Here is a 23,025-nt window from a genome sequence, read left to right as displayed (position 1 = left end):
GCTCCATAGGATGACCGGGTTCCTGCGTCTACGCTTTTTGAGTTCACGCCAGAACTTCGGGGAGGTTTTTTCTTTTCTTCCCTATCATTTTATTCTCCAAACCCCCACTGGTCAAGCCTGGCTGGCCCTGGGGCCTGGACAGCTTGGCGGGCTTCCTCCCACACCGGATGAACGGCTTTCTATTTTTGTGCCGACTTTTGTGCGTCTCCAGAGATAAGGCAGCGTCCAACCATGGTTCGACGCAGATTACCGGCGGCTAGCTTTCATAGGGCTGTGCCGTTCTTGCAGAGTTGCAGTAACCCTTTCCCAGGCACTGCATCGCTACCGAGTTCCCAGACGATCTAGCAGAGAGCCGATCCCGTGCCCTCTTTTATTCCGCCATACGCTGATCGTCCAACACGCTACTCTTATACGAAGACGCGAACTCTCACCATCTGGGCCTTCGGGAAATATGTGGCGTTATCCATACGAGGAAACACAGCACCAAACCTAAGAAGATTGTCCCTGATGAATCTGGGCAGCAACTACGCGTGTTTCGAGGCCAACGGGATACGTGCAGCCAGCAACGACAAGCTGACCATGGTGACTGGTCGGCGTCTACTCCGTACTCCATACCCGACCCAGCTGTCATCGCTGAATTGCTCGGTCTTCTCCGTTCATCTATTCACTGGTCTTGGCCGTCGAGGAGGTCCTCTCTTTGCCTGCAAGGGTCATGGCAGGGCGACCCAGCTTTGCCAACATAACACGAACGACACTGACGGGATGATGCTGACAAGTTGCACAGTTGTTTACGTCAAGACGGCCAATGTCAAGTGCGTGTGTGTGTGTTCCCCAGAACATCGGACGACGGGTAACCTTATTTGACAGCTTCTCTCGTGGGAAACACGGCAAAAGCTTTGACAAGCATGAGTGTTCAGACGAATTTTTCCCTCTACAAACCTTCAAAGCTCGAGGCAGTGTTCGACGATCACTCATGCGATCCACGGCGCGAGCCCGAGGGAGATCCCGGCTAACAGCAAGTTGCGACCACAGCAATGGGGCTCTCTGCGGGTCTGTACAAGGGTACATCAAAGGGGGCAAGGCTCGAGGCTCGAGGGTTCAGGTTGACCGCCGCCGCCGTCTTCGTCGTAGTGCGACGTGCCTGACCGCCATCCGTCTTGTTGTTCGGGCGGCCGTGGGATTCATGGGAGGAGGATGGACCTAAAGTCAGAACAACACGACAAGCCTGTTGGATGGCCGAGCGGCTTCTCAGAAGCTCCATACGATTTCTTCTGCCTGTCTTTCCCACATCACGGGCTTTTCCTGCTTGGACCTCCACCCGGCCCCAAGGCCAGCGCCTGGCTTGAGCATCTGGGCATGGTTCCCACCTTATCCTCTCTCTCGATGGGGATCGCGGCTCGAGAAGCCTCGCCATTCGCCAGCGCCGACTCGGCGTCGACGAAGGACCAACTCCCCGGCAGACTCTATCGGGCCATAACTGCACCTGCGGGATGGCGCAGCCTAGCTTGGGGGCTCCAGAGTTTCCACATTTTGGAAGATGGATCTCTCTTGGAGCGTCCTCTCCTCTGCGGAAGTGCCGCAGATGGAGCTGTGATGCACGATGTGCCCGGCGAGGCAGTTGTGTATATACATATCGTCGAATTTCTTCTTCTCTGTCCATTTGAGAACTCTCTTCTTCAACGCCGCTCTCATCGACAATTCCTCACGAGTAGCCTCTCGTGCCTCTCCTTACTCTTTGTGTTATTCTTAATTATAGACACACGTCTCTCATTGTTTATACGTGTCTAATAACTACACTCACTCATAACAATACAAACACACATACAGCCTCGATCTCTTTGAGGAACCACACTCTCTCTTACACGAGCATTTCAGCTCCAAAAACACCAACACACCAACATGGTTCGTTCAACCGCATACAAGGCCATTGCGGCTGCCTCTCTCTTTTCGCGGTTCTCCTCCGCAGCCATCACAGCCTGCCCGAACGATGAGGCCGAATGGGAATCGCCCATTGGAGTCAAGTACACCGTCTGCCCTGGCTCTGACTATCAGTATGGTGGCGGCAGTCTCCAATACGTTCAAAATGTCCAGACCACGGTCGAGTGTGTCCAGATCTGTGACAAGGATGCCCGCTGCAACAGAGCCGTCTACGACAAGGAGCTCAAGGTTTGTCACGTCAAGGACACCAAGAACGAGATGAACTGGGCAGCCGACGACCGCTTCGACTCTATCCGTATGACAAACGACTTCGCCGACGGCACATTCCTTGCTACCTGCCCCTTCAAGGAGGAGGGCTACCGAGTTCCCAAGGGCAGCGCCGACTACCGTGTCTGCCGCGGTACCGATTACACCGGCAACAGCGCCAAGATTGTTCAGGATGTGACGACCATCCAAGCCTGCTCTGAGCTCTGCTCCAACACCCAGAACTGCAAGAAGGCCGTTTTTGACAACATCAACAATGTCTGCCACATCAAGGCCGCCGAGCCCGAGACGTCTCTGTTCTGGGTTCAGAACAAGCAGTTCGACACCATCCACGTCCCCGAGAACATCAACCCGGCCGTCCAGGGCAAGTGGGGCGACCTCATTCGTCTGCCCGTGATTCCCGTTGCGGCTTACATCGTCCCGTCCTACCCCGAGCCCAGCAGACTGCTGTTCTTCTCCTCGTGGGGTGTGGACGCCTTTGGTGGTGCTTCTGGCATGACCCAGTACGGTGACTACAACTTCGCTACCGGCGAGATTTCTGAGCGCGCTGTCACCAACACCCACCACGACATGTTCTGCCCGGCCATCAGCCAGCTTCAGGATGGTCGCATCGTCATCCAGGGCGGCTCCGACGCCGAGGCCGTCAGCATCTACGACCCGGCCACCAACAACTTCACTCGCGGCCCCGACCTGAAGGTCGCCCGCGGCTACCAGACCTCTACCCTCCTCTCCAGCGGCAAGATCTTCACCATTGGCGGAGCCTACTCTGGCAAGCGTGAGGGCAAGAACGGCGAGGTGTACGACCCCGAGGCCAACGAGTGGACCTACCTCCCCGGCGCCGACGTCACCCCGATCCTGACCAACGACCACGAGGGCATCTGGCGCGAGGACAACCACGCCTGGCTCTTTGGCTGGAAGAACAACAGCATCTTCCAGGCCGGCCCGGGCAAGGACCAGCACTGGTTCGGCATTGAGGGCACCGGCTCCGTCACCAAGGCCGCCACCCGCGACGACGACGACGCCATGTGCGGCACCTGGGTTATGTACGACGCCGTCGCCGGCAAGATCCTTTCTGCAGGCGGAAGTCCCGACTACACCGACAGCGACGCCACCGTGCACGCCCACATCACCACCATCGGCGAGCCGGGCACCCCGTCCGAGGTCGAGCGCGTGGCGGACATGGCTTTTCCCCGCGGCTTCGCCAACGCCGTGGTCCTCCCCGACGGCCAGGTCCTCGTCACGGGCGGGCAGCGCAAGTCCCTCGTCTTCACCAACACGGATGGCATCCTCATCGCCGAGCTCTTCAACCCGGAGACCAAGGAGTGGAAGCAGATGGCGCCCATGGCGGTCCCGCGCAACTACCACTCCGTCGCGATCCTCATGCCCGACGCCACCGTCTTCACCGGCGGCGGCGGCCTTTGCTACGTCCAGCAGATCCTGGGCTCGACGGCCGGCTGCGACAAGACGGTCGACCACGCCGACGGCGAGATCTTTGAGCCCCCCTACCTGTACAACGCCGACGGCACCAAGGCTGCGCGGCCCGTCGTGTCCGGGGTCACCGAGGAGGCCGTCAAGGCCGGCGCGACGATTACCTTCTCCGTCGAGGGCGTCGAGGCCGGCGGCAAGGGTGCCAAGGTCACGCTCATCCGCACCGGTAGCGTCACGCACTCGTCCAACACGGATCAGCGCCGCATCCCGCTCGACGACGTGCAGGTTGATGGCCAGTCTTTCTCCGCCAAGTTGCCCGAGGACTATGGTATCCTGCTCCCCGGTTTCTACTACCTCTTTGTCTCGAATGCGCAGGGCACGCCTAGCATTGCAAAGACTCTGCACGTTGTCTTGTAGTGGAAGAAGAAGAAGAGGAAGAATGATGATACCTAATATGTAGCGAATTCTGATTAATTTTTTGGAAAGCGGGATTAGAGAAAAGAAAAAGAAGCAACAATTTTAGACATTAGACAATACTTAATTAGATACCAGATCGAAAGAAAAGAAAAATTAATGTTTAATACGATGAGTTCCGAGTGTGTGGTGCTTCATAATTAGTGAGGTCGTACCCGAGTTGGTGTTGTTGAAGGTAATGATCAACTATGAAGACCCCATATAACTTGATGGTTACGGATACAACGTTGGGGGAAAAATAGCGTGAACACCGAATACATGGCTGCAGTTGTGAGACTACTTGCCTACGCCACTTATACTACTTTAGAACTTGAACTAAGGATCAAAATAGGAAAAGTAATTGGATTAATGGCATATGGAGGAGGTACGTATGCGTCTCGATGTTTCCATGGGCGAAGCAGACTCTTGGATATTGGGGAACACAGAACGACGAAACTCCTCCTGCTGCGGTGCTACTCTCGACATACGGCACGGTGTCATGTCACCGGTGTGCTCTTCCCAGCTTGATGGTGCCTTTGGCATTTGTAGGTATTAAAATCTGATTTGATCGAGTAGATGATGAGTTGTGTTTGTCGACCGAAGCGCTCTGAAGTGTTCGTGAGTTGTCCCGATTCTTGGCTTACACATGTCCCGCGCTGTCGCGGGACTAGCCAATGAGTATGAGTAACCCTTTACACCTGAACGGACACCCGACTGCCGAGGACCGATTGGCTTCAGTCGTGCATATTCTCATCAAGGTGACGATTATCAAAGATTAAAACAGTTCCGTTCGTTCGTCTCAATCGTTCCCAAACTTTCGAGGCGGCCGTTGGCGACATACGGTTCGCTTCGAAAAGAACAAAAGAAGCATTGACCTTGAACCGATGACGACATTGTGCGTTTTTTGGAGAGAGGGGACCCGCTTTGAGTGCACCACGCGACCATCTCCAAATCGGATGACTAGGTGAATGATAATGCGACTGACTCTCGTGGGATCCTTTGAGAGTGAAGTTGAGGAGACTCTCTACGGAGTACTGCAAGCCATGGTCTCGCCAGATATGCGGATTAGCTCTAGTTGATTGTGAAGGCGGGCCTGGTGTCGATTTCTTCGTGGAGACGTTCCTGAGTGGAATATTTCTAGAAGCAGAGGAAGATGGAGTTGGGATCATCGCTCACCATCTGATACACTGATAGATCAGATGCCCCCTCAAGTTCCCCAACACCCGTCCATGCAAGATCCCTTCCTAAACAAAGCATATCGCATCTATCAGCAGCTTCTCCTGATAACGAACCGTTGTGATCCCAACATGAGATAGCTATACTACAGCGAAACCCCACGGCCTCAGCCTCATTTCCCCGCGCCAACCACTAAATCCCATACACGGTGCTCGTCCGGAACGCACCTTGGTCTCGAACAGAAACGGAAAATGGGGGCGGGATGCAACTCCAATCTCTCGATTCGAACTACCTCAAACGCAATAGTAGAATCATGTTGACTTGTATGATTTCTATGAGTATTGAACAATAGAGCCGGAACCATATCATCTCCCCCATCCCCCTTCCGTGACCCTTTTTGCTATCCCCCCTTGTTACGTAGGCGAAGAGAAATAGTGAGAGGAAAGTACAACAACAAAACAAACAAAACAACACCGAGAAATCAAACAACCCACATCCTCGTCCGTTGCTAGCGGCCGTTACAACACTTCTCGGAGCCGAATCGCCTACTTCCTACTCTGCGTTTCAACAACCAGGATAGTTTCTGGCCTTCCTATCTTTCAACGACAAAAATCCCGTGGTTCTCCCGTCTTTGCTGGGCAGGTCAATCTCACCTCAGAAACGCAGTCTCATGCACACTTGAATTCCCATCCCGTTCCCCCAAATCTGTCTGTCCCGCTTACCGAAAAGGCGGGCACCCACCACCACCACCACCACTACCACAACCACCACGCGCCTCATCGGCCGATCACTGACCTCGTGGCTGCCTGCGTTTTAAACTTGGCGCCGGCGTGACTACGTTTCGATCTAGGACTCACGCACTTACCCTAAGCGAAGAAAGACCAAAGGACACTAGAAAAGAAAAGACTGAATAGAAAGGAAAGAACCGAAAAACGAAAAAAAGAGCGCATTGTGTTTGTTGTTCCCTCGTGTACGTACACAAGTACCTTACCTTACCCCCGGCGGTATCACAACAGACGAGAGTGAGAAAGCCGCGCACCAAGCGGAAGCCACCACCACTACAACCACCACAACCACCAACGTTTCGTCGAGTCCTCCCTCCCTCGAAATCAAACGGTCGTCTTTACCCTTTTCCCTTCCAAAGGATCAAACATCGTCTTCCCCAATCGAGGATTAGCACGAAAGCCACAGCCGTTTGAGCTTCACTCCCTCCTGAATCCCCCCACGATTCTTCAACAAACCCATTCTCACAAACATTCCCACGCTGTCCCTCACCGAATTCCAGCAGTGTTCCCTCCTCACTGCCGGTGCCCACCACCACCACCACCACCACAGCCTGCACCACCCCTCAGGCTCTCGGTCGCATCACGCACCGAACCACTATCCAAAGGCAAACCTGCCCTGGTCGAACTTTCGCTTCTCTCCACCTAACCGATCGACCCGACCTCTCCTCCTCAAGAAAGCGCATTCCGCGCTACTCCTCACCTCCACCCAACCTCACCCTCTCACTTCCCCGTCGCATACGGGGCATCCGAGGAGAGAGAAAAGGGAGAATGTCGTCTCTCGAGGCAAAGATCGTCGTCCTCGGCTCCCAAAATGTCGGCAAAACGAGTCTCGTCATGCGCTATTGCAAGGGCTCTTTCAACCCGGCCCAGACAACCTCCACCGTCGGCGCGAGCTTCATGACCAAGCGCGTCGTCGATAGCGATACCGACACCGTGGTGCGACTTCAGATCTGGGATACCGGTATGCTTTTCCCTTCCACCCTCCACCCACCCTACCTACCAGCTGCGATAACAAAGTTACTCTTTCTGTCAACTTTGTTGTCGCAGGCGCAAAAAGATACTTAGCTTCAATTTACTAACATGTGTGTTTCCCGTTCCCTCCAGCCGGCCAAGAACGCTTCCGCTCCATCTCCCGCCTCTACTACCGCGGCGCCAACGCTTGCATCCTCTGCTACTCCATCACAGATGCCCAGTCCTTCACCGAAATGGGCGTCTGGCTCACCGAGCTCCGCCGCAACCTCCCCGGCGACGTCGTCCTCCACGTCGTCGGCACGAAAGCAGACATCGTCGCCCGCGACCCCTCCCGCCGCGAAGTTCCCTTTGAGCGCTGCATAGCCTACGTCGCGGAAAACCTCGCCCCTGGCCTGGCCTCGACACCGCCTCCGACGGCCACGTCCAGCGGCATGCCCTCTCTCCTCTCCTCCTCCGACCCGCGCCAATCTTCTTCACAAGTCCACCAAAGTACAAGCACATTTGGCGGCGGACCAAGCGGAGGCGAGCCGCGCAGCCCGTCCTCGAAACGCAGTTCCGGGTTCTGGGGCCAGGAGGTCGGCTGGGACGCGTGCCACGAGATCAGCGCCGAGAGCGGCGAGGGCGTGGAGGAGGTGTTCCGCGTCGTGACGAGGAAGCTCGTCGAGCAGAACCGCAAGATGCAGCAGGCGCTGTTGCTAGCTACCGCTACGCCCGGCACGCCGGGCTACGAGACGGGTATGGACGGCGGGTACTTTGACGGTATGAATCCTAGGGGCAGCTTCAGGGTTGGGAGGGACCGGCGGAGCTGGCTGTTTTCGCCAAATTTCTCGCCTGCTGTCACGGTCGAGCAGGGCGGGACGGAGCAGGATGCTGATGAGGGTGCCGGGAAATCAAGGAGAAAGTGCTGTTGAAGTTGTTCCGACAAGGAATAACACGCAGAGACGAGAGATGCGGACGAGACTCTGGAATATGGGACTCATTGGCATGCTCTTCTACGTTCTTTGCATGAAGGATGGTGGGTTGGATTGCAGAGACAACTGGCATTCGCATCCCGGCACGACATGAGAGGAGGGTATGACCGGATTACAACGACTAAGAGGGATATTCGACGACGACGACGACGACGACGACGACGACGAAGACGATACGCATGGCTGACTTGGGGCACATGTGCTCTTTCTTGAGTCACGATGCCAGCTCAGATGCAAACACGAAAGCAACAGCGGCATGACGCATCATCTGGACTGGAAACCGAGCATGCATTTCGGTAACAGCATACCGAACGAAACACGACGATGATTTTTTCCCCCTGGAAGACTGCAAGCATGGTGCGAAGGCGTTTTGTCCTTGGATTTGTTTTTGGTTATTGGAGCACTCATCAGCTGCGAATGGTGCTTATCATTTGGGGGACCACAGTACACGGAAAGTGAGGAGGAGGATTTCAACGATGTTTGGGAACGAGTTTCACTCTGTTGAGGTCTTTGGGAAAGGGGAGGGGGCATGTGTTGATTTTTGTGTCGTTTACATATTGCGGATGAAGGATGTTTTCTTCATATTTTGTCGTATCATGGGCACTGGGTACGAGGGATTGAATCTCCTTCTACCCCGCCCTTTAATTTTGCTCATTGGGCGAGAGATTTCATTTTCTTGGGCTTTCCTCTGACACTCTGTTTTTACATGGACAGGAGGGGGACATCATCTCTCGCAAGAGAGCATTGTCCACATGTTGTTTCTTGAACGGTTTTCAATTTCATAGGGCATGGGGCATGGGGCATGGGTGTTCTTTTCTTGTTTATATCGTTTCATTCGAGTCTAGATGGGGCTTCACAAGTCCCAACAGCAGCAGCGGCGGGTTTCTCATCTGCATCTATAGCATTTTCTTTCTTCATCTACGCTGCATCTAATATAGCTCAAATCTCATTGCCACTGCCACTCTTAACACATCTTCTGTCCCGGTGACTTAACGCTATAGCGAGTGAATGTGTGTCTCACTTCTAAGCCTGAGAAGCACCATCATCATGCTGCTGAAGCTGCGCCTTCTTGGACTTGTCCACATCGTCATCCACGACCGGCGCCGCGGGTACGTCGACGGCAACGCGGTACTCCAGCCCAACATACGCGTCGCTGACGACAATAACCTCGAGCTTCTTGCCCTGCGCGGCCTCGGGCACCTTGATGGACACGCGCGCGGTAGGCTTGGACCCGACGGCAACGCTGCGGCCGGGTCCGCCTCCGGACCAGCCGGCGCGCTTGACGGCGAGGACGTCGTCGCGGGCCGGCTCGGCGAGGAGGACGAACCAGCCTTCGTTTTGGGGTTTCGGGAAGCGGGGCGCGTAGACGTGGGCGTCGCGCTCGGTCAGGGCGTTTAGGCGGCGGAGGTCGACTGTGATGCCCAGGGCCGTGGTTTCCGCTGGTGGGACGGAGACGGCGAGGTTAGGGAGTTGGGAGGCGGCTTTGGCGAAGCGGGGTTGTTGGTGAGGCGGGACGGAGAGTTGTTTTGCGAGGGAGGTGATTTTGGAGGAGGAGGAGGCGAGGGCGGAGATTTTGGCGAGGGTGAGGTTGGATTTGTCTGATTTGAGGGTGTCGAGGCCGACGCCGGGGAGGATGGAGGGGGCTGGGTCGGTGGGCCAGCGGGCGGATTTGATGCACTGGAGGAGGGTGATGAATTGCAGGCAGGTGGAGAGGTGGCCTAGTTCGGTTGTGACGTCGATGGAGGCCTGGATGATACGGATGGCCTGGTCGAGGACGCTGGTCTGGTCGCCGACGTAATCGGTGATGGGGAGGGAGATGCGCGACATGTGTGCCTGGAGAAGGAGGAAGGCCTTCACGTGGGGGTCCCACATGGGGAGGCCAAAGGAGCTGCCGGGGTAGAGGAGGTTGCGAGAGAGTTCCTCGTTGATGAGGTCTTCGTTGTGGCGGACGGGGAGCTCGTCGTACTCTGTGGCGCGGGACATCCAGGAGAGGACGTCGAGGAGGGAGGCGGCGGCCTTGACGTGCTTGACGAGGTGGCGGATGGTGATGTGAGAGAGGTAGTAGTAACTCATGATCTTGCCCATCGGGGTGGGGTCGACGTCGCCGTTGGGGAAGACTTCGACGCAGCTGGAGCGGGCGAGCTCGTCGAGGGACTTGTCAATCATTTCAATCATGTAGTCGTTTGCCATGGTCTGGGCGGCGATGCTGTTGTGCTCCTCGGCCGAGATCTCGAGGCCGTAGTAGGAAGGGTTCTTGTGCAGGCGGCGGAAGAAGAAGGTCCAGGTCAAGTAGTCGAGGGCGTCCTGCTTCGTGACAATGGTCTCGGCCGAGACTTCGGCGCACAAATGGTTGTCGAGGACCGTGTGGAGGGATGATTCGACGGGGAAGCCGGTGTGGAGGAAGTGCTTGTAAAAGTCCTTCTTGGCATCCTTTGTGAAGATGCGAGCCACGCCGGAGTTGTCGAACTGCGGACGGCCGGCGCGACCCAGCATCTGGAGGACGTCTGTCAGATCCATGTCCTTGTAACCTTCAATCTTTGCGTCGTAGAACTGCGTGCCCTTGACGACGACGAGATGGGCCGGCAAATTGACACCCCACGCGAGAGTACTGGTCGCGACGAGGATCTGGATTTTGTTGTTCAGGAAAAGTTCCTCAGCTAGTTGACGATCAGATTCGACCAGACCGGCGTGGTGGAGTCCGATACCAAAGCTGATGGCTTCCTTGAGAGCATCGTCCTTGACCCTGGCAAGATTGAGCTGGAGGTCATCCTCGTCCATATGAAGGAATCGACGGGGGTTGTCTTCCATGCCGCAGTAGTTGATGAGGTCTTTAGCCGTCAGACGCGTCTGTCTTCGAGAAGGTACGAAGACGATGACAGGCTTGTCCGGACTGTGCGTCTTGACAGCGAGGAACGTCGGGCGATTCATGGACTGCATCAGCGGGCAGAAGCCCCTTACCTCGGGGAAACCGTCGATGTATAGCTCTAGGGGAACCGGACGCACGGAGTGGCGGAAGTTGAAAAGACCTTCTTTAACACCGAGCCAGTTGCCCAGGTCAGTGGCGTTGGCGCATGCGGTCGACATACCAAGAAGGCGGACAGAGTTCTTGATAGATGCCGCGATGTAGTTCATACCTTGAGTCGGTCAGCATCTTGCTAGGTTGCATTCACCGCGTGCACACTTACGAGAGACAATGATTTCCAGAATCGGACCACGATCACCAGCAAGGAGATGAATCTCGTCAATGATGACGAGACTCACCTGTCGAACGTAGCCTCTTGTCTGCCAACTACGAGAGATACCGTCCCATTTCTCGGGCGTAGTGATGATGACGTCGGCATCCTTGATAGTGCGTGTATCAGGGGTATTGTCACCTAGTTAGGTCAATGAGTATTCCAGAATCAAAAGACGCATGCAACGTACCTGTCAGTTCGACCAGCTTCAGTCCCAGTGGCCTAGCGAGTCTAGCTCCCCAATCCTTGACACGCTCGCGAACCAGAGCCTTCATCGGCGCAATGTACACAACCTTGGATTTGGGCCGCTCCCTGAAAGCCCACCACATCGCCAGCTCTGCCGCAACGGTCTTTCCACTACCAGTGGGAGATCCGAGGAGAACATTGGCGGGTGTGTGGTAGAGGGTGTGGAAAATTTGAGTCTGCATGGGGTTGAAGTACTGGAAGCGCTGGGCGTAAATCTCCTCCAGAGCCGGATTCTTGAGAGCACTGATGGGTAGCGGTTGCAAGTTGAGTAGATCGGTGTACACGCTCTCAGTGTCTGGACGAATCAAGTGCTGGAAAGAAACGGGCGTCACCGTCTCAGCGCCAAGCCATCGGTCAGATACTGCCCTTACATAGATCTGGGTGGGCAAGGGATCCGAAAGAGGGATGGTGAAGTTGAGTTCGTGCTCATCGTGGAGCTTCCTCCTGTTCAGAAGGAAGAACTCGTGATGGTAGATCTCAGACGTCTCAGAGTTTTCGACCCAGATATAGTACGACTCAGAAGTCCCGTGAATGTGGTCATTCCATCGGAAGTCAGGCTCGATGAACAACTTGATTCGGAGAACGTCGCGATTGAGAGGCGCGATTTCCGCTTCGACGCTGATGGTCGGGAAGTTGTTCAAAATGTGGGCAATCTTCTTGCCCGCGTTCTGGTTATGAACCAGGCTACCAATCTCGGCAGACTCCATGTCTCTCATTGCCTCCACGGTCATGTTGTCCTTGGCATCGAGCTGATTAAAGACCGACTTGGGGAGATCGAACTGGTGTAGGGGGTGCTGGAAGGGCCAGATGCGTTTCTCAATAGACTTGGCCAAGGTAAGTAGAACCAGACATTGATGTCCCCATCTCCTATTCAGAGCAATCATGAACAAGGCTCTGCAAATACGACCCGCCTGCTGAGCAACATAGTTGAGATCATTGCCAAGAGCAAAGTCCTCTGGCTGCGCTCTCGAGATGTATGCCTGCAGCAGGATATTGGTCTTGGCCTGGGGCGTGTCAATGCCGCCATCCACGTCGCAAGGAACAACATCGTTCCTCAGACGCGTGAGCTCCTTTTCTTCAGAGTCTCTGGACTGAATATTGTCAAACTCTCCGCTCATAGCGATCATCTTCAAGATATCCGCCTCAGTGGCCATGGGACGCATCATGGTGTTGAAGATCTGAACACTGGTGTGCAAGATGTAGTACTGACTGGCAATGCGGCCGATATCCTTGCTGCGGAGCTCCTCGGTCACTTCATTGAAGATGATCATCTGGCTTTGTTGAAGAGTTCGGGCTGCCTGAATGGCCAGCGTACGGCGTCTCTGAACAAGAGTGGGATCGTCTCTTATTTCAGCCCACTCAATGCCGTAGCTCATGGGGCTTCGTTGCATGCGAACAAAGAGATACGAGTATCCAATCCACTGAACAGCTTCGGGAATCGACGTCACAGTACCGAGGGAAATCTCAGCATTCAGATTGTCGACGAGCTTGGTGGAAAACTTGGACTCGATCGGTTGCTGCTCCGTGACGGTGGTCAAGTAATGATGAAGCCTGTCTTGGGTGGTACAAATCATACCGATACCGGTGTCCTCGAATTGGGGACGACCGGCACGACCAAAGATTTGCAACACGTCAAGAATGCCGAGATCGACGAACTTACCCTCCTGTGCGCTGTACACTTGGGTTCCCTTGATAACGACCGCAGCCGCGGGCAAGTTGACACCCCAGGCGAGAGTCGCCGTACAGCAGAGAACCTTGAGGACACCCTCTCCGAAGAGCCTCTCCATAAGATTTCTGTCGGAGCGTGCCATACCAGCGTGATGGATACCCAACCCCTTGGGCACCAGTTCTCGCAGGTCTCGCGCCTTGGATTGCTTCATGTCTCGTACGGCGTTCTCATAGTTCGGGTGGTCGGTCGGGTCGAACAGATCCACGCAGAAATCCTCGATGGCCTTCTCGTAAAGCATCTTGGCCGTCAGGAGAGTATCTCGTCGCGAATGGACAAAGACCATGACCTGGTGACCTTTCTGGAGCATGTCCCTGACCTTTTCAAAGGCAACGGTGTCCAAGTTCTCCCTGGACGCCTTGGAACCAGCTTTGCCCTTCACACCAATGAAGTGCTGTTCCAAAGGCACCGGACGGAACGAGGCGTCAAAGTAGAACATACCGGCGTGTCGGTTCACCTTGAGGAAGTCGGCAACGTCCACGTAGTTCGGAAGCGTGGCACTGAGGCCGACGATACGAATCAATGACTGGGTGCTCTCAACTTGACGCTCGGTTCTGGCGACGAGAGATTCCAGGACAGCACCACGCTCATCGTGAAGCATGTGAACCTCGTCAATGATCAGGAGACGGACTTTCTGCACCAGCTCGGTATCGCCAGTTCCCTTTCTCGTCACGACATCCCACTTCTCAGGGGTGGTGACGATGATTTGGGTTTGAACAATCTCAGCCTTGGTCAGGTGCATATCTCCAGTGAATTCACGGCACTTGATGCCCAACCAGGCTAGTCGCTTGCCGAGCTTCTCGGTGATTTCCGCAGCCAAAGCCTTCATCGGGGCGACATAGACGATCTTGAAATCTTGGAGATCTACTGCGAAGTCTGTGGCAGTGATGTCTTCAATGGGGTTGGGCGTGCAGTAGTGACCAATAGTTTGGAGGATGGTGAGCATCGCAGCATCCGTTTTACCCTGTTTTTGGTTAGTCACCTGCGCATGTCACGACAGACTTGGAGCGACTTACAGCACCAGTAGGGGCACAAATGAGCATATTCTCATTCGTCTTATATGCGACTGGGTGAACCAGACTCTGCATACGGTTGAGAGCTTTGTAGCCCTTGAAGGTGCCGCGACATAGGCCGTCCATGTCTGAAGTCTTGACCAGTCTCTGGCCGGGACCCAGAACCCCCTTCTTCCCTGCAGGAATGGCATATTCCTCATACTTGTCGAATAGTAGCCTCTCACTGCCGCTTGGAAGACCGTACTTCTGGCCTGAGTGACTGAGGGAGTTTCCGGCGTTGTAGGACTTGTACACATGAGGGTACTGAACTTCCCTGGTCATGGCGGGCGCAAGAGTCGCATTCTTGTGCTCAAAGTCCTGTCGTCTCAAGGCCTCCTCACGCTGTGCCTTGCTCAAGAGTCTCCCCTTGGGTTCCTGGGATCCCTGGGAGGTGACGGCCGTGACAATCTCGTTGCGGTGGCCAAGCAGTTCGATAATGAACTCAAAGTCGTCGAAGCCGACAAGATCGGCGAGCTGGGACTGGAGCTCCTCGTCGCCTTGGCCGGATGTAAGGATGCTGATGATCTGGTTTTGGAATACGTCTTCGGCCAGACCATTCTTGGCGGCGATGGATGAGCACTTGCTCACGAACCAGGCGGCGCCGTAAGCAGCATCGCCGTTGGTGGCGTCGTGACCGTCTAATTGGTCGCTGCTGTACTCATCGTCTTCGTCGTCTGAGATGAAGTCCCAAACGTCCTGTGCGCCGTTGCCCGAGGAGTAGCCTTCGTATTCATCGTCGAAATCTACATCCGAGGGGGGTTCTGAGGGGAGCTTCAGACCAGCCAAAGCCGTTTTCATGGCCTCGAACTGGACTCGCCACTGGGCCTCTGCGTTGTCGAGATTTGCAGACGCCATTGTTGGGCTGTTGAAAGGGTGTTGTCTTCGGAGCTCTCAAATTTACTTTTTTGTTGTATGAGAGAGGGACAAGGGGATTTGGGAATGATGCAACTTCTCCCCGGTCCTCATATAAAACATCTGTGAGGTCAAAAATGTCTATGATGGCTAGCGGTGGTAGTAAGCCGGGGCCGGTGTTGGAGGAGTCATTCACCGAGTCGCCGCCCGCCGTACATAGTGGGGCAGCCTGGAAGGGTAAAAGGTGACGGGAAGTACCTGCAGCTGCCAGCTCCCCGCCGGATCAACTTTGACCTTCATTGTCGGCCACCGTGGCACTCGAATTAGCAGAGTTCTATCGATTTGCTGCCGCATCCAATGACGTCCGTGGTTGGTGGGGGTTCTAGACTTTTGCTCTCGTCAGGTCACGTCACACACCTTGTTCTTTGTAGGTACCTAAACAGGTACTTTGGTACGGGCTGACCGCCACACTGAGGACGGAAGAGGGGAGCGCCCGAGCCCCCGCAGGCGGCAGACAGGCAGGCACAGGCTGTCACCGCAATGCTTAGCGGACTTGATGTGCTGGGTGGTAAGCAAGGTACGCAGGTACATCAATGCCTTAATTACTCTGCAGCCTAGAGGGGCAGTCCGCTGAGCCAAGTTTCCCAATAGTGGGTGGTGCATGTGATGTATCGCCCCTCTAAGCCAATCGTTCCCCAAGGTGCCCGCGGTGCCCTCTGTAAACCTTGAACCGACGCGGAGACGCTTTCTCCATCGTCCTACAACTCGGATCGCCTCCTTTCTCCATTATCTCCATTCCCAATTCCCCCTACGATTACCTGACTTTCTCACACTCACACGAATAAGCCCGTTCGCTCCTCTCGAACTCGACGTCCTCGGTTTATCTACAAATTACCTACGAACCGACGACAACTAGACTCCGCGACTACACCTTTCCGCTACCCCTCTCACCCCTCAAACTCCGCCGTAAGTCGAAGCCGGATCTCCCCTCCCATCGCCTAGACCGCCTTCAAAGGCGACATCTGTGATCGACGACTAACACCACAACTCCAGAAAATGAAGTTGCACTACATCGGAGTACGTCTCTCTTCCATCGCTGCTACCTGGCACTTCGCGCGATCCTAAAAGCACCTGCGAGCGACCTCGCAATTCAATTACCATCGCAACTAACGCCTGCGTCGCAATAGATCCTCCGCAATGACAGCAAGCCCGCCGTCGAGCTCTGCAGCGAGATGGAGCTGTCCGCATACTCCCGGTTCACTAGAAGTAAGCCATCTACGATTGCGCACACGGGGGAGGGAACTGTTCGCCCCAGCTACGAGTCGGACGACTTGGGCCTCGAGCCTAAGGCGCCCTCTCATGCCTGAACCCGGGCTGACGATCTTTGAAACACAGACAGCTACGCCGAGTTCATGAGCCTATTCTCTAAGAAGGTGGCCGAGTCGACGCGCCCTGGCCAGAGGCAAGATATCGAGGAGGGCGATAACACATTCCACTGCGTGGGAAGAAGCGAGGGTATCTGTGGCGTGTAAGTGGGCAACTCTTCAAAGATGCCTTCTCACAAAGGAGCCGTACGCACACCAAGGGGGCGGTGCTGACACTCTACTGCGCAGTATCATTTCCGATCACCAATATCCGAGTCTCGTCGCTCACCAGCTTCTCTCCAAGATGTACGTCCACCATCACCCCAAGGGCCGCCAAGCCTTCTCCCCGTGACCCTTATCAGGTCCCAAGGCCATGCTAACAACGGTCACAACAGCGTCGACGAGTTCCTCACCAAGCACCCGCGCTCCACATGGGCGACGGGCGAACCCAAGCTCGTCCTCCCCGAGCTCAAGGAGTACCTGACGCGGTACCAAGACCCGCAGCAGGCCGACTCGATTCTCAAGATCCAAAAGGAGCTCGACGAGACCAAGATTGTGCTACACAAGACCATCCAGAGCGTCCTGGAGCGCGGAGAAAAAATTGACGACCTGGTGGCCAAGAGCGACGGCCTGAGCTCCCAGAGTAAGATGTTTTATCAGCAGGCCAAGAAGCAAAACTCGTGCTGCATCGTCATGTAAAAACAAAGAAGTCGTGCCCTCCTTTTTGTTATCGCCCGCCTTGTGCCTTCTCTCACCTGAGTTGATTGTCGTTAAACCGTCTGGCGTTGGATCCCCTCTTGGAACTCTGTCTCAGCATAAACATTCGCTCAGTGTTCAACGCTCGCTACTTCAGGATTCGCAAGCAAAGAACGACTGCCCTTTTTTGCTTTTTGCTTTTGCAACAACGTCGGGGGAAGGGGCTTCTTACACTACCTACCATAGCGGGATGATGAGAAGGCAGGATAGCAAGGCCCAGTGTTCATAGTTTCTCCCTAACCCGGCCACCACTCCAGTCTCCAGTAGCGAGACAAAATCGACGGCTAGAGTTTTTAGGATTAATACAAATCTTTCCTTTCTGTTGCAGAACATGTCGTTGTACCGATACTGCATGCAGAAGAACAAGGGAGAAGAAGAAGAAGGAGAAGAATGGACAAAGGGCGGCAAGTAGCCGAGACATTTCTTTTTGGCTCGATTTCCTCCAGGATGTGAGACAAAGGAATGCTAGGCGCCCAGTCACTTGTCTCTAATAACTATCCTACTGCCATTCGCCAGATTACTGTCTCTTTGGGGTGCGGAAACCTCGATTTCGGCCAGCAAGGCATGTTGTAGGTAGATGATTCGAGTATGCGATGAGTCTTTGGGTTCTCCATAGAGAAGCGGTGCTATTCTTGTTTTAATCTTGTTGTTTAACATGTACCTACATACCATCGCATCCTTTCAATCTTCTGGGCTAAGCCACATACATCGAGGTCTCTCCAGCCAGCAGGTCTAGTGTTATTTTTCTAAGCAAGAGGGCTACAGCTCTAACACAGGTGCTTCCAAAAGTCTTGACAGCCATGCAGAGTCCATGCGGCTGTGTTCCGCTGCACAGCCGTGGGCTGACTGAGACCGAAACTGGCCGCTGGCCTTGAGACTCCAGCGTATCTGAAACCTACGTGTACGTTCCTCGTTACGAACAAAAAAACGAACCATAAGCCAATTTACTCCAGGTGGTGACTCAAAATATCCTGGAAGCGGCTTCAAAAAGGATTGAACCTAGAAACGGCATGTTTATTTTTAAGCTTTAGGGATTATCCAAGAAAAAAAAAACGAAGATTCTCCAAGAAAGCTTTCTTCAGACAAGTGAACCAAAGGGTAACAGGTTTGAAAATGCCCTGGCCCTTGCCCGCCGTCCTTCTCCCTTCCTACACCAGATAAAAAAAAGAATATCTCTCCCCCCAACAGTGGTATCGATTGCGCGCAAAAGAAACGAACCTTCGAGGTCGTATGACTGGAAGATCAGGTACTCCATCGGAAATCCTTCTCTGTGTTTTGCTTCTCGGGAAACTCGCTTGCAAGTGACAAAAAAGACCGTTCGAACTTTGCTTTTCTGATAAGGCCACCACACACATACATATCCAACCCCCATACAAGACAATGAACTCGTCAAAACCTGAAACCAGAGTGAAGAAGCCCCCCCCTTTCACCAAGCGTATGAAATCCCGCTATAAGCATAGTTCGAAATGGTCCTCCAGAATAATAAGGTGAGAGTGTTGACAGAAAAAGGTGGAGTAAAGGAACAAATCGGTCGATGAGAAGGTGGTTAAGTAACAAAAAAGGGTTGTAAAAGTCTGATGGCGAATCCGAGCACCATCAGTGTATGTGGACGAAGGGAATTAGAAGAAGAATGTCCGACATGATGATAGGAATAAGAGCCTAGGCTCCAGAGAGTTTCGTGTGAGTTTACGCCAAGTCATCCTCGACGATAATCCGCGAGCTCTTGCGGTTCTGCGCGATTTGCTGCTCAAACGTCTCGCCGTGGCTGATGAGCGTCGGCGTGGAACTCTTCGTCGTGGATAGCCGCTCATTCTTGCCCACTGTGATGGTCGTCACCGGGCTTCTGACGTTGGGGCTGCCGCCGGTACGAACAGCATTCGTCTTCAGGGGACGCAGCATTCGGCGCTGCTGCCGGGAAATGCTGATCTGCCGGGCAATCGAGATTTCTACCGCAGCGCGGAGCGCGTCGTCCGGCTCAGACTCGTCGAGGGACGGCTTTGTGACGTGCGTGTGGACGGAGGATACCGATGCTGGGGAACGGTCTTTGGCGCTGGGCGCAGCGCTCGACGGGGCGCTGGACTCGCCTGGTGTTGAGATCATCTGCCATGCGGGTTCGTATATGGTTGGCTTCAGTTGCTCTGTCAGGTGGATCTCCTCGGATTCGTTGTCGTCTGTTGGTGAATCGAGCATGAGGCCGGACTGCTCGGGCCCGAAGACGAAGTCGTGTACATCGGAGGGCTGGGACCGGGCGACCGTCTCGGGCGATAGGGTCTTTTGCTTGATAGATTCAGGGCTTCTTTCCTCTGCGGCTGGCTCGAAGCTTGCTCTCTGCGGGGATGACAAGAAAGCAGGTGAGGTGTTTGAGCGGAATCGGGGTGATTGAGGCGGGTTGTTGGCCGATTCCGAGGGCGTGGCCGGAAACAGTGAGAGAGAAAACGCCGGTGACTTGAGCGGCTGTGGTGATGTTGCTCTCCGACCCCTGGTACGTTCCCTCTCCTCCTCTTCCCTCGTGACCTGATCGTTGATCGTCTTCAGTCTGTCCAGAGTAGCTTGCCGCCTTGCCAGAAGCGAAGATGAAGGCTGTAAACCTTGCGATCCCAACGTCGAATCTTGTGATCCATGTGGTTGTTGTCCCAGGACGTTGCCGAACATTACACTGTACCTCTCCATCGTGATGCTGGGAATTTCCACGTCCAGGAACCCGCCCGATGGCTTAGGCGGCAAAGCCGGTACTCCCATCGACACGTGAACCGGCGCAGAAATATCCGACTTCTTGACACTTTTGGTCGACCGCGTGGACGCCATTCTGCTTAGTAGTTTAGGGGGCTTCGAATCTTTCGGGCTCGGCGGGGCCACCGGGCCAGCCGTTTGTGAGCGCTTCATGGCAGGTTTGCTATCCGCTGTCCTCTTCTCCGTGTTACGTCTTCCCAGGTCAGTGGTCTGGTTTGTCGTCGGTGAAATATCGAAATCCGTTCTCGTCGGTGCCGGGTGCTGAAGATTCATAGGTTGTGAGATGGCGACTGGGGATGAGGCAAGTCTCTTGCTTTTTGAACGGCCAAACAGTTTCCACCTTCCTGATTTCTGCTTCGGTGCCGGCACGGGTTCCGGTATCTCCTGCGGCGGTTCTGGTGTTGGTGAGGCCCTCATCATGGTCGTGCTGAGGCTGGATGCCTGCGGTTGCCACTCGTCTCTCGGGGCGACCATCGGCGATGGAAGAAATTCGCGCGACGCTGTGAAGTCCGGAGGTGGATGTGTCGGGCTCCCTATGGCCATGCCTATTGCTATCGTTCCCATGTTGCTATCCATCGAATCTGGCGTCTGTGTCCTGACTGTAAAGGTGCGCGCCGGTGAGAAGTCGTGTGAGAAGTCGCCAGGACTCTCTACCGGAGATGCTGGGTTGTCCCGTATCGGGATGTGATACGACTTGTAACCACCACGTGCTGAAGACTGAGGCCTGATGTACAGGTCATCCTTGGACATACGTCTATCAGCAAAGGATCTGAAGCTGGTGGTGCTGTAGTTATGAGGTGAAAGACCTCCGCTAGTGCTGGGCCGCTCAGCCATGGTCGAAGACGCCTTGGATGGAGGAGGTGTAGGCAGCGGGCGATGGCGGTATGTGTTGCGAGTTTCAACGGCAACGGCAGCAGCGGCGGCAGCGTCGGCGGCAGCGTCCTTTGCGAAGAAGGGCACGCTCTCGTTTTGAGAAGCGCTCGAGTCTTCCTTGGTCTGTTGGAAACTTGACACAAGACCCGGCGACCCCAGGACGGGGGACTCTGGGCCGTGCGTCTGTACACCACCGGGGGCCCCTCCACCAGCCCTCATGCTCTTCATAGATCTGGAACGGTTAACCAATTTGAACATGCTCCTCTAATGGCCCGGAACAGGACTTTGCAATGCTAGCGCTTGGCGGATCCTTGTTGACAGGGCTATAAGAGCAAGAACCAGGCGGGATGCCCAGAACGTAGAGCGGGGTGATCGGTTTCGAAAAAGGAGATGATGGGAAGCGGTTGCAGGAACTAGTAGAATCGGAGGACTAGAAGGCCGTCTTGCAAGTTGCGCCAAATGTGGAGGCAAAAGAAGAGAAAATGAGAATTATGGCTGCTAGTAGAAAGGCAGTTGCTGGAAAGAAAGACCAAAGACCCGATGACAGAGAACCCCCCGAAGCCCATATGCAGAGAACAGGAGAGGACCCAGACTGCAGACGGGGGGGACACTCTGACTTAACTCTACTTTGATATCATCCCCTCTGATTTCGCCTCTGCAGGGTCGACCCAGAGCCCAGAAGCCCTCGTTCTTGGTCCCCAGCACGCGACTCGCAACTTTGTCGCCTGTTTGAGATTGATAGGACGGATATTTTAGGGGGGGCTGATCAACACAAGGATGACGAACTTCGACATCCTGTCCTTGGGCCAGTCTGTGGATCGAGGGTCCCGGTCGTTTGTGAACGATAAGTCGCGTATCTTCTGCGGTCGAGTGGAGGTCTTGCGGTTTCGTGTGTCAGACTAGCGAGAACTGTAGGGAAGCACAGCGGCGAAGCATAATTAACGGAGTCGTCATCTGCAGGGTGGCCGAGAGGTCTAGAGACTCTGGATAGTCTGATTTCTGTGTTGACACTGCCGTGCGGCGTGGCGGTCAAGGCTGGCTGAGGGGGCTGAGAGTCGAGAGCTGAGTGAGAAGCCTCGGATGACTCCATCGTCAAGCCGCGGCAGCTTCCGGTATTATCGTTCTGGAGCTTCTCGACGAAAAGCTCATAAGAAGCAATTTGACTTCAAATTGACTACGCCCACATGCCTTGTTGTGCCCCCCGTCGTATCGTGCCGTACCTTGCCGCTAGAGAGAGCTAAAGAGAGGAGGGATTCGAGAAGGATGAGAGAAGAGGGAGGGTCGCATCCGTGCTTGGTCTGCGGGACATCCTGGAAAGGTTGGGTTACCCCAGCCCGGGGGCAACAAGCCTCAGGGTCGTCCCTGTCATACCGCACGTCCTCTCGCCTTCGTTGTCGTCGGCCCCCCGAGGCCCAAGCCTCGTCCGTCGATGTAATGATCGATTCGCTAATAATCCGAGAAGCCGTCACTGCGCTACGGTAACTTGTAAGTGGCCGTTGAAATCGTCGAACAACTGGGACTGATCCCAATTGCAAGAAACTGGGTCCGCCGGGATCCGAATCGCCTCTGCAAGATGGGACTGGCCCAGACTCAAGATGAGTAACACGAGGACGTCCCCTCTGATGCCCAGTGCCGCCCCAAGATTTGCCCAACGGCCACCAGGCTGAAAATTGCTTCATTTGAAGTTCAATCTCCCAGCCGATGCGGTCAGCGAATGAGAGTTACACGACGTTGCAGTCGCGGATCCTCTCCGCACCGCTGGGCTAACAACGCCCTGCCCACGCATGTACCGATCCCCCACTCTGACATCAAACGGGTCTCTCGTTTTAAATGAAAGGATCAGAGACATCGTTGCTCATCCGGCTTCCCACCAACCATGGTCCACAATCAAGGAAATAACCTTCTCACACTAGGCCTGCTTATCCAGCGTGACGCCAGCGCTGTCCGGTGTAATTTGATCAAATCTTGGTTATTTCCTGGTCCATTTTCCCACCGCTTCTTGGGCCCATTGTCGCACAGGTTTCCGTACGGATATGTTCGTTTCGCAGCTTTGTACGCTCACGGACATAAAGACCAATTGTGTTTCCTGATGCGACCATGCAATGACATTGCGAAAATAATGCAAGCCGAACACATAGCTGGGAAGTTGGTTGACAGAGGACGCGCCAAGTAACACGAAATTGCGAGCTTACCTAGGGCCGACGCT

The 23,025-nt window shown here is 54.8% G+C and overlaps 5 protein-coding genes across 5 annotated transcripts; 3 read left to right on the top strand and 2 right to left on the bottom strand.

Annotated features, from left to right (window-relative positions):
- Nucleotides 1–1,539: 1,539 nt before the first annotated feature.
- HER10_EVM0012505 (kelch domain-containing protein) lies at nucleotides 1,540–4,143 on the top strand. Its single transcript, XM_035481899.1, has one exon. The coding sequence runs from the start codon at nucleotides 1,900–1,902 to the stop codon at nucleotides 4,045–4,047; it is 2,148 nt and encodes a 715-aa protein (XP_035327404.1). The 5' UTR covers nucleotides 1,540–1,899; the 3' UTR covers nucleotides 4,048–4,143.
- Nucleotides 4,144–6,812: 2,669 nt separating this feature from the next.
- On the top strand, nucleotides 6,813–7,927 carry HER10_EVM0007158 (uncharacterized protein; the record flags this gene model as incomplete). Its single annotated transcript, XM_035476724.1, has 2 exons — nucleotides 6,813–7,005; nucleotides 7,149–7,927. The coding sequence occupies 2 exons, from the start codon at nucleotides 6,813–6,815 to the stop codon at nucleotides 7,925–7,927; spliced, it is 972 nt and encodes a 323-aa protein (XP_035326964.1).
- A 1,083-nt stretch (nucleotides 7,928–9,010) lies between these two features.
- HER10_EVM0010576 (Sec63 Brl domain-containing protein) lies at nucleotides 9,011–15,099 on the bottom strand (the record flags this gene model as incomplete). Its single annotated transcript, XM_035480032.1, has 6 exons — nucleotides 9,011–9,265; nucleotides 9,311–9,943; nucleotides 10,001–11,121; nucleotides 11,173–11,361; nucleotides 11,411–14,156; nucleotides 14,209–15,099. The coding sequence occupies 6 exons, from the start codon at nucleotides 15,097–15,099 to the stop codon at nucleotides 9,011–9,013; spliced, it is 5,835 nt and encodes a 1,944-aa protein (XP_035327238.1).
- Nucleotides 15,100–15,622: 523 nt separating this feature from the next.
- HER10_EVM0010466 (synaptobrevin) lies at nucleotides 15,623–17,543 on the top strand. The gene is made up of 5 exons (XM_035479925.1): nucleotides 15,623–16,173; nucleotides 16,284–16,362; nucleotides 16,492–16,624; nucleotides 16,710–16,766; nucleotides 16,856–17,543. The coding sequence occupies exons 1-5, from the start codon at nucleotides 16,153–16,155 to the stop codon at nucleotides 17,157–17,159; spliced, it is 594 nt and encodes a 197-aa protein (XP_035327231.1). The 5' UTR covers nucleotides 15,623–16,152; the 3' UTR covers nucleotides 17,160–17,543.
- Nucleotides 17,544–18,333: 790 nt separating this feature from the next.
- On the bottom strand, nucleotides 18,334–22,597 carry HER10_EVM0008100 (uncharacterized protein). Its single transcript, XM_035477634.1, has one exon. The coding sequence runs from the start codon at nucleotides 21,075–21,077 to the stop codon at nucleotides 18,903–18,905; it is 2,175 nt and encodes a 724-aa protein (XP_035327034.1). The 5' UTR covers nucleotides 21,078–22,597; the 3' UTR covers nucleotides 18,334–18,902.
- Between the last annotated feature and the right edge of the window lie 428 nt (nucleotides 22,598–23,025).

This window comes from Colletotrichum scovillei (genome assembly GCF_011075155.1).
Source record: "Colletotrichum scovillei strain TJNH1 chromosome Unknown Contig00011, whole genome shotgun sequence".
In the NCBI taxonomy this organism is placed as follows: Eukaryota; Fungi; Ascomycota; class Sordariomycetes; order Glomerellales; family Glomerellaceae; genus Colletotrichum; species Colletotrichum scovillei.
The sequence above is the reverse complement of the archived record's forward strand: the minus strand, read 5'-3'. Positions and strand labels throughout refer to the sequence as shown.

What these genes read in the sequence shown, in the direction of transcription:
- HER10_EVM0008100 (XM_035477634.1), bottom strand. Translation starts at nt 21,077, where the DNA reads ATGTTCAAATTGGTTAACCGTTCCAGATCTATGAAGAGCATGAGGGCT.
- HER10_EVM0010466 (XM_035479925.1), top strand. Translation starts at nt 16,153, where the DNA reads ATGAAGTTGCACTACATCGGA. An exon ending in TGAAGTTGCACTACATCGGA is followed by an intron (nt 16,174 to 16,283) that starts GTACGTCTCTCT and finishes GCGTCGCAATAG; the next exon opens with ATCCTCCGCAATGACAGCAA. An exon ending in CACCAGCTTCTCTCCAAGAT is followed by an intron (nt 16,767 to 16,855) that starts GTACGTCCACCA and finishes CGGTCACAACAG; the next exon opens with CGTCGACGAGTTCCTCACCA.
- HER10_EVM0012505 (XM_035481899.1), top strand. Translation starts at nt 1,900, where the DNA reads ATGGTTCGTTCAACCGCATACAAGGCCATTGCGGCTGCCTCTCTCTTT.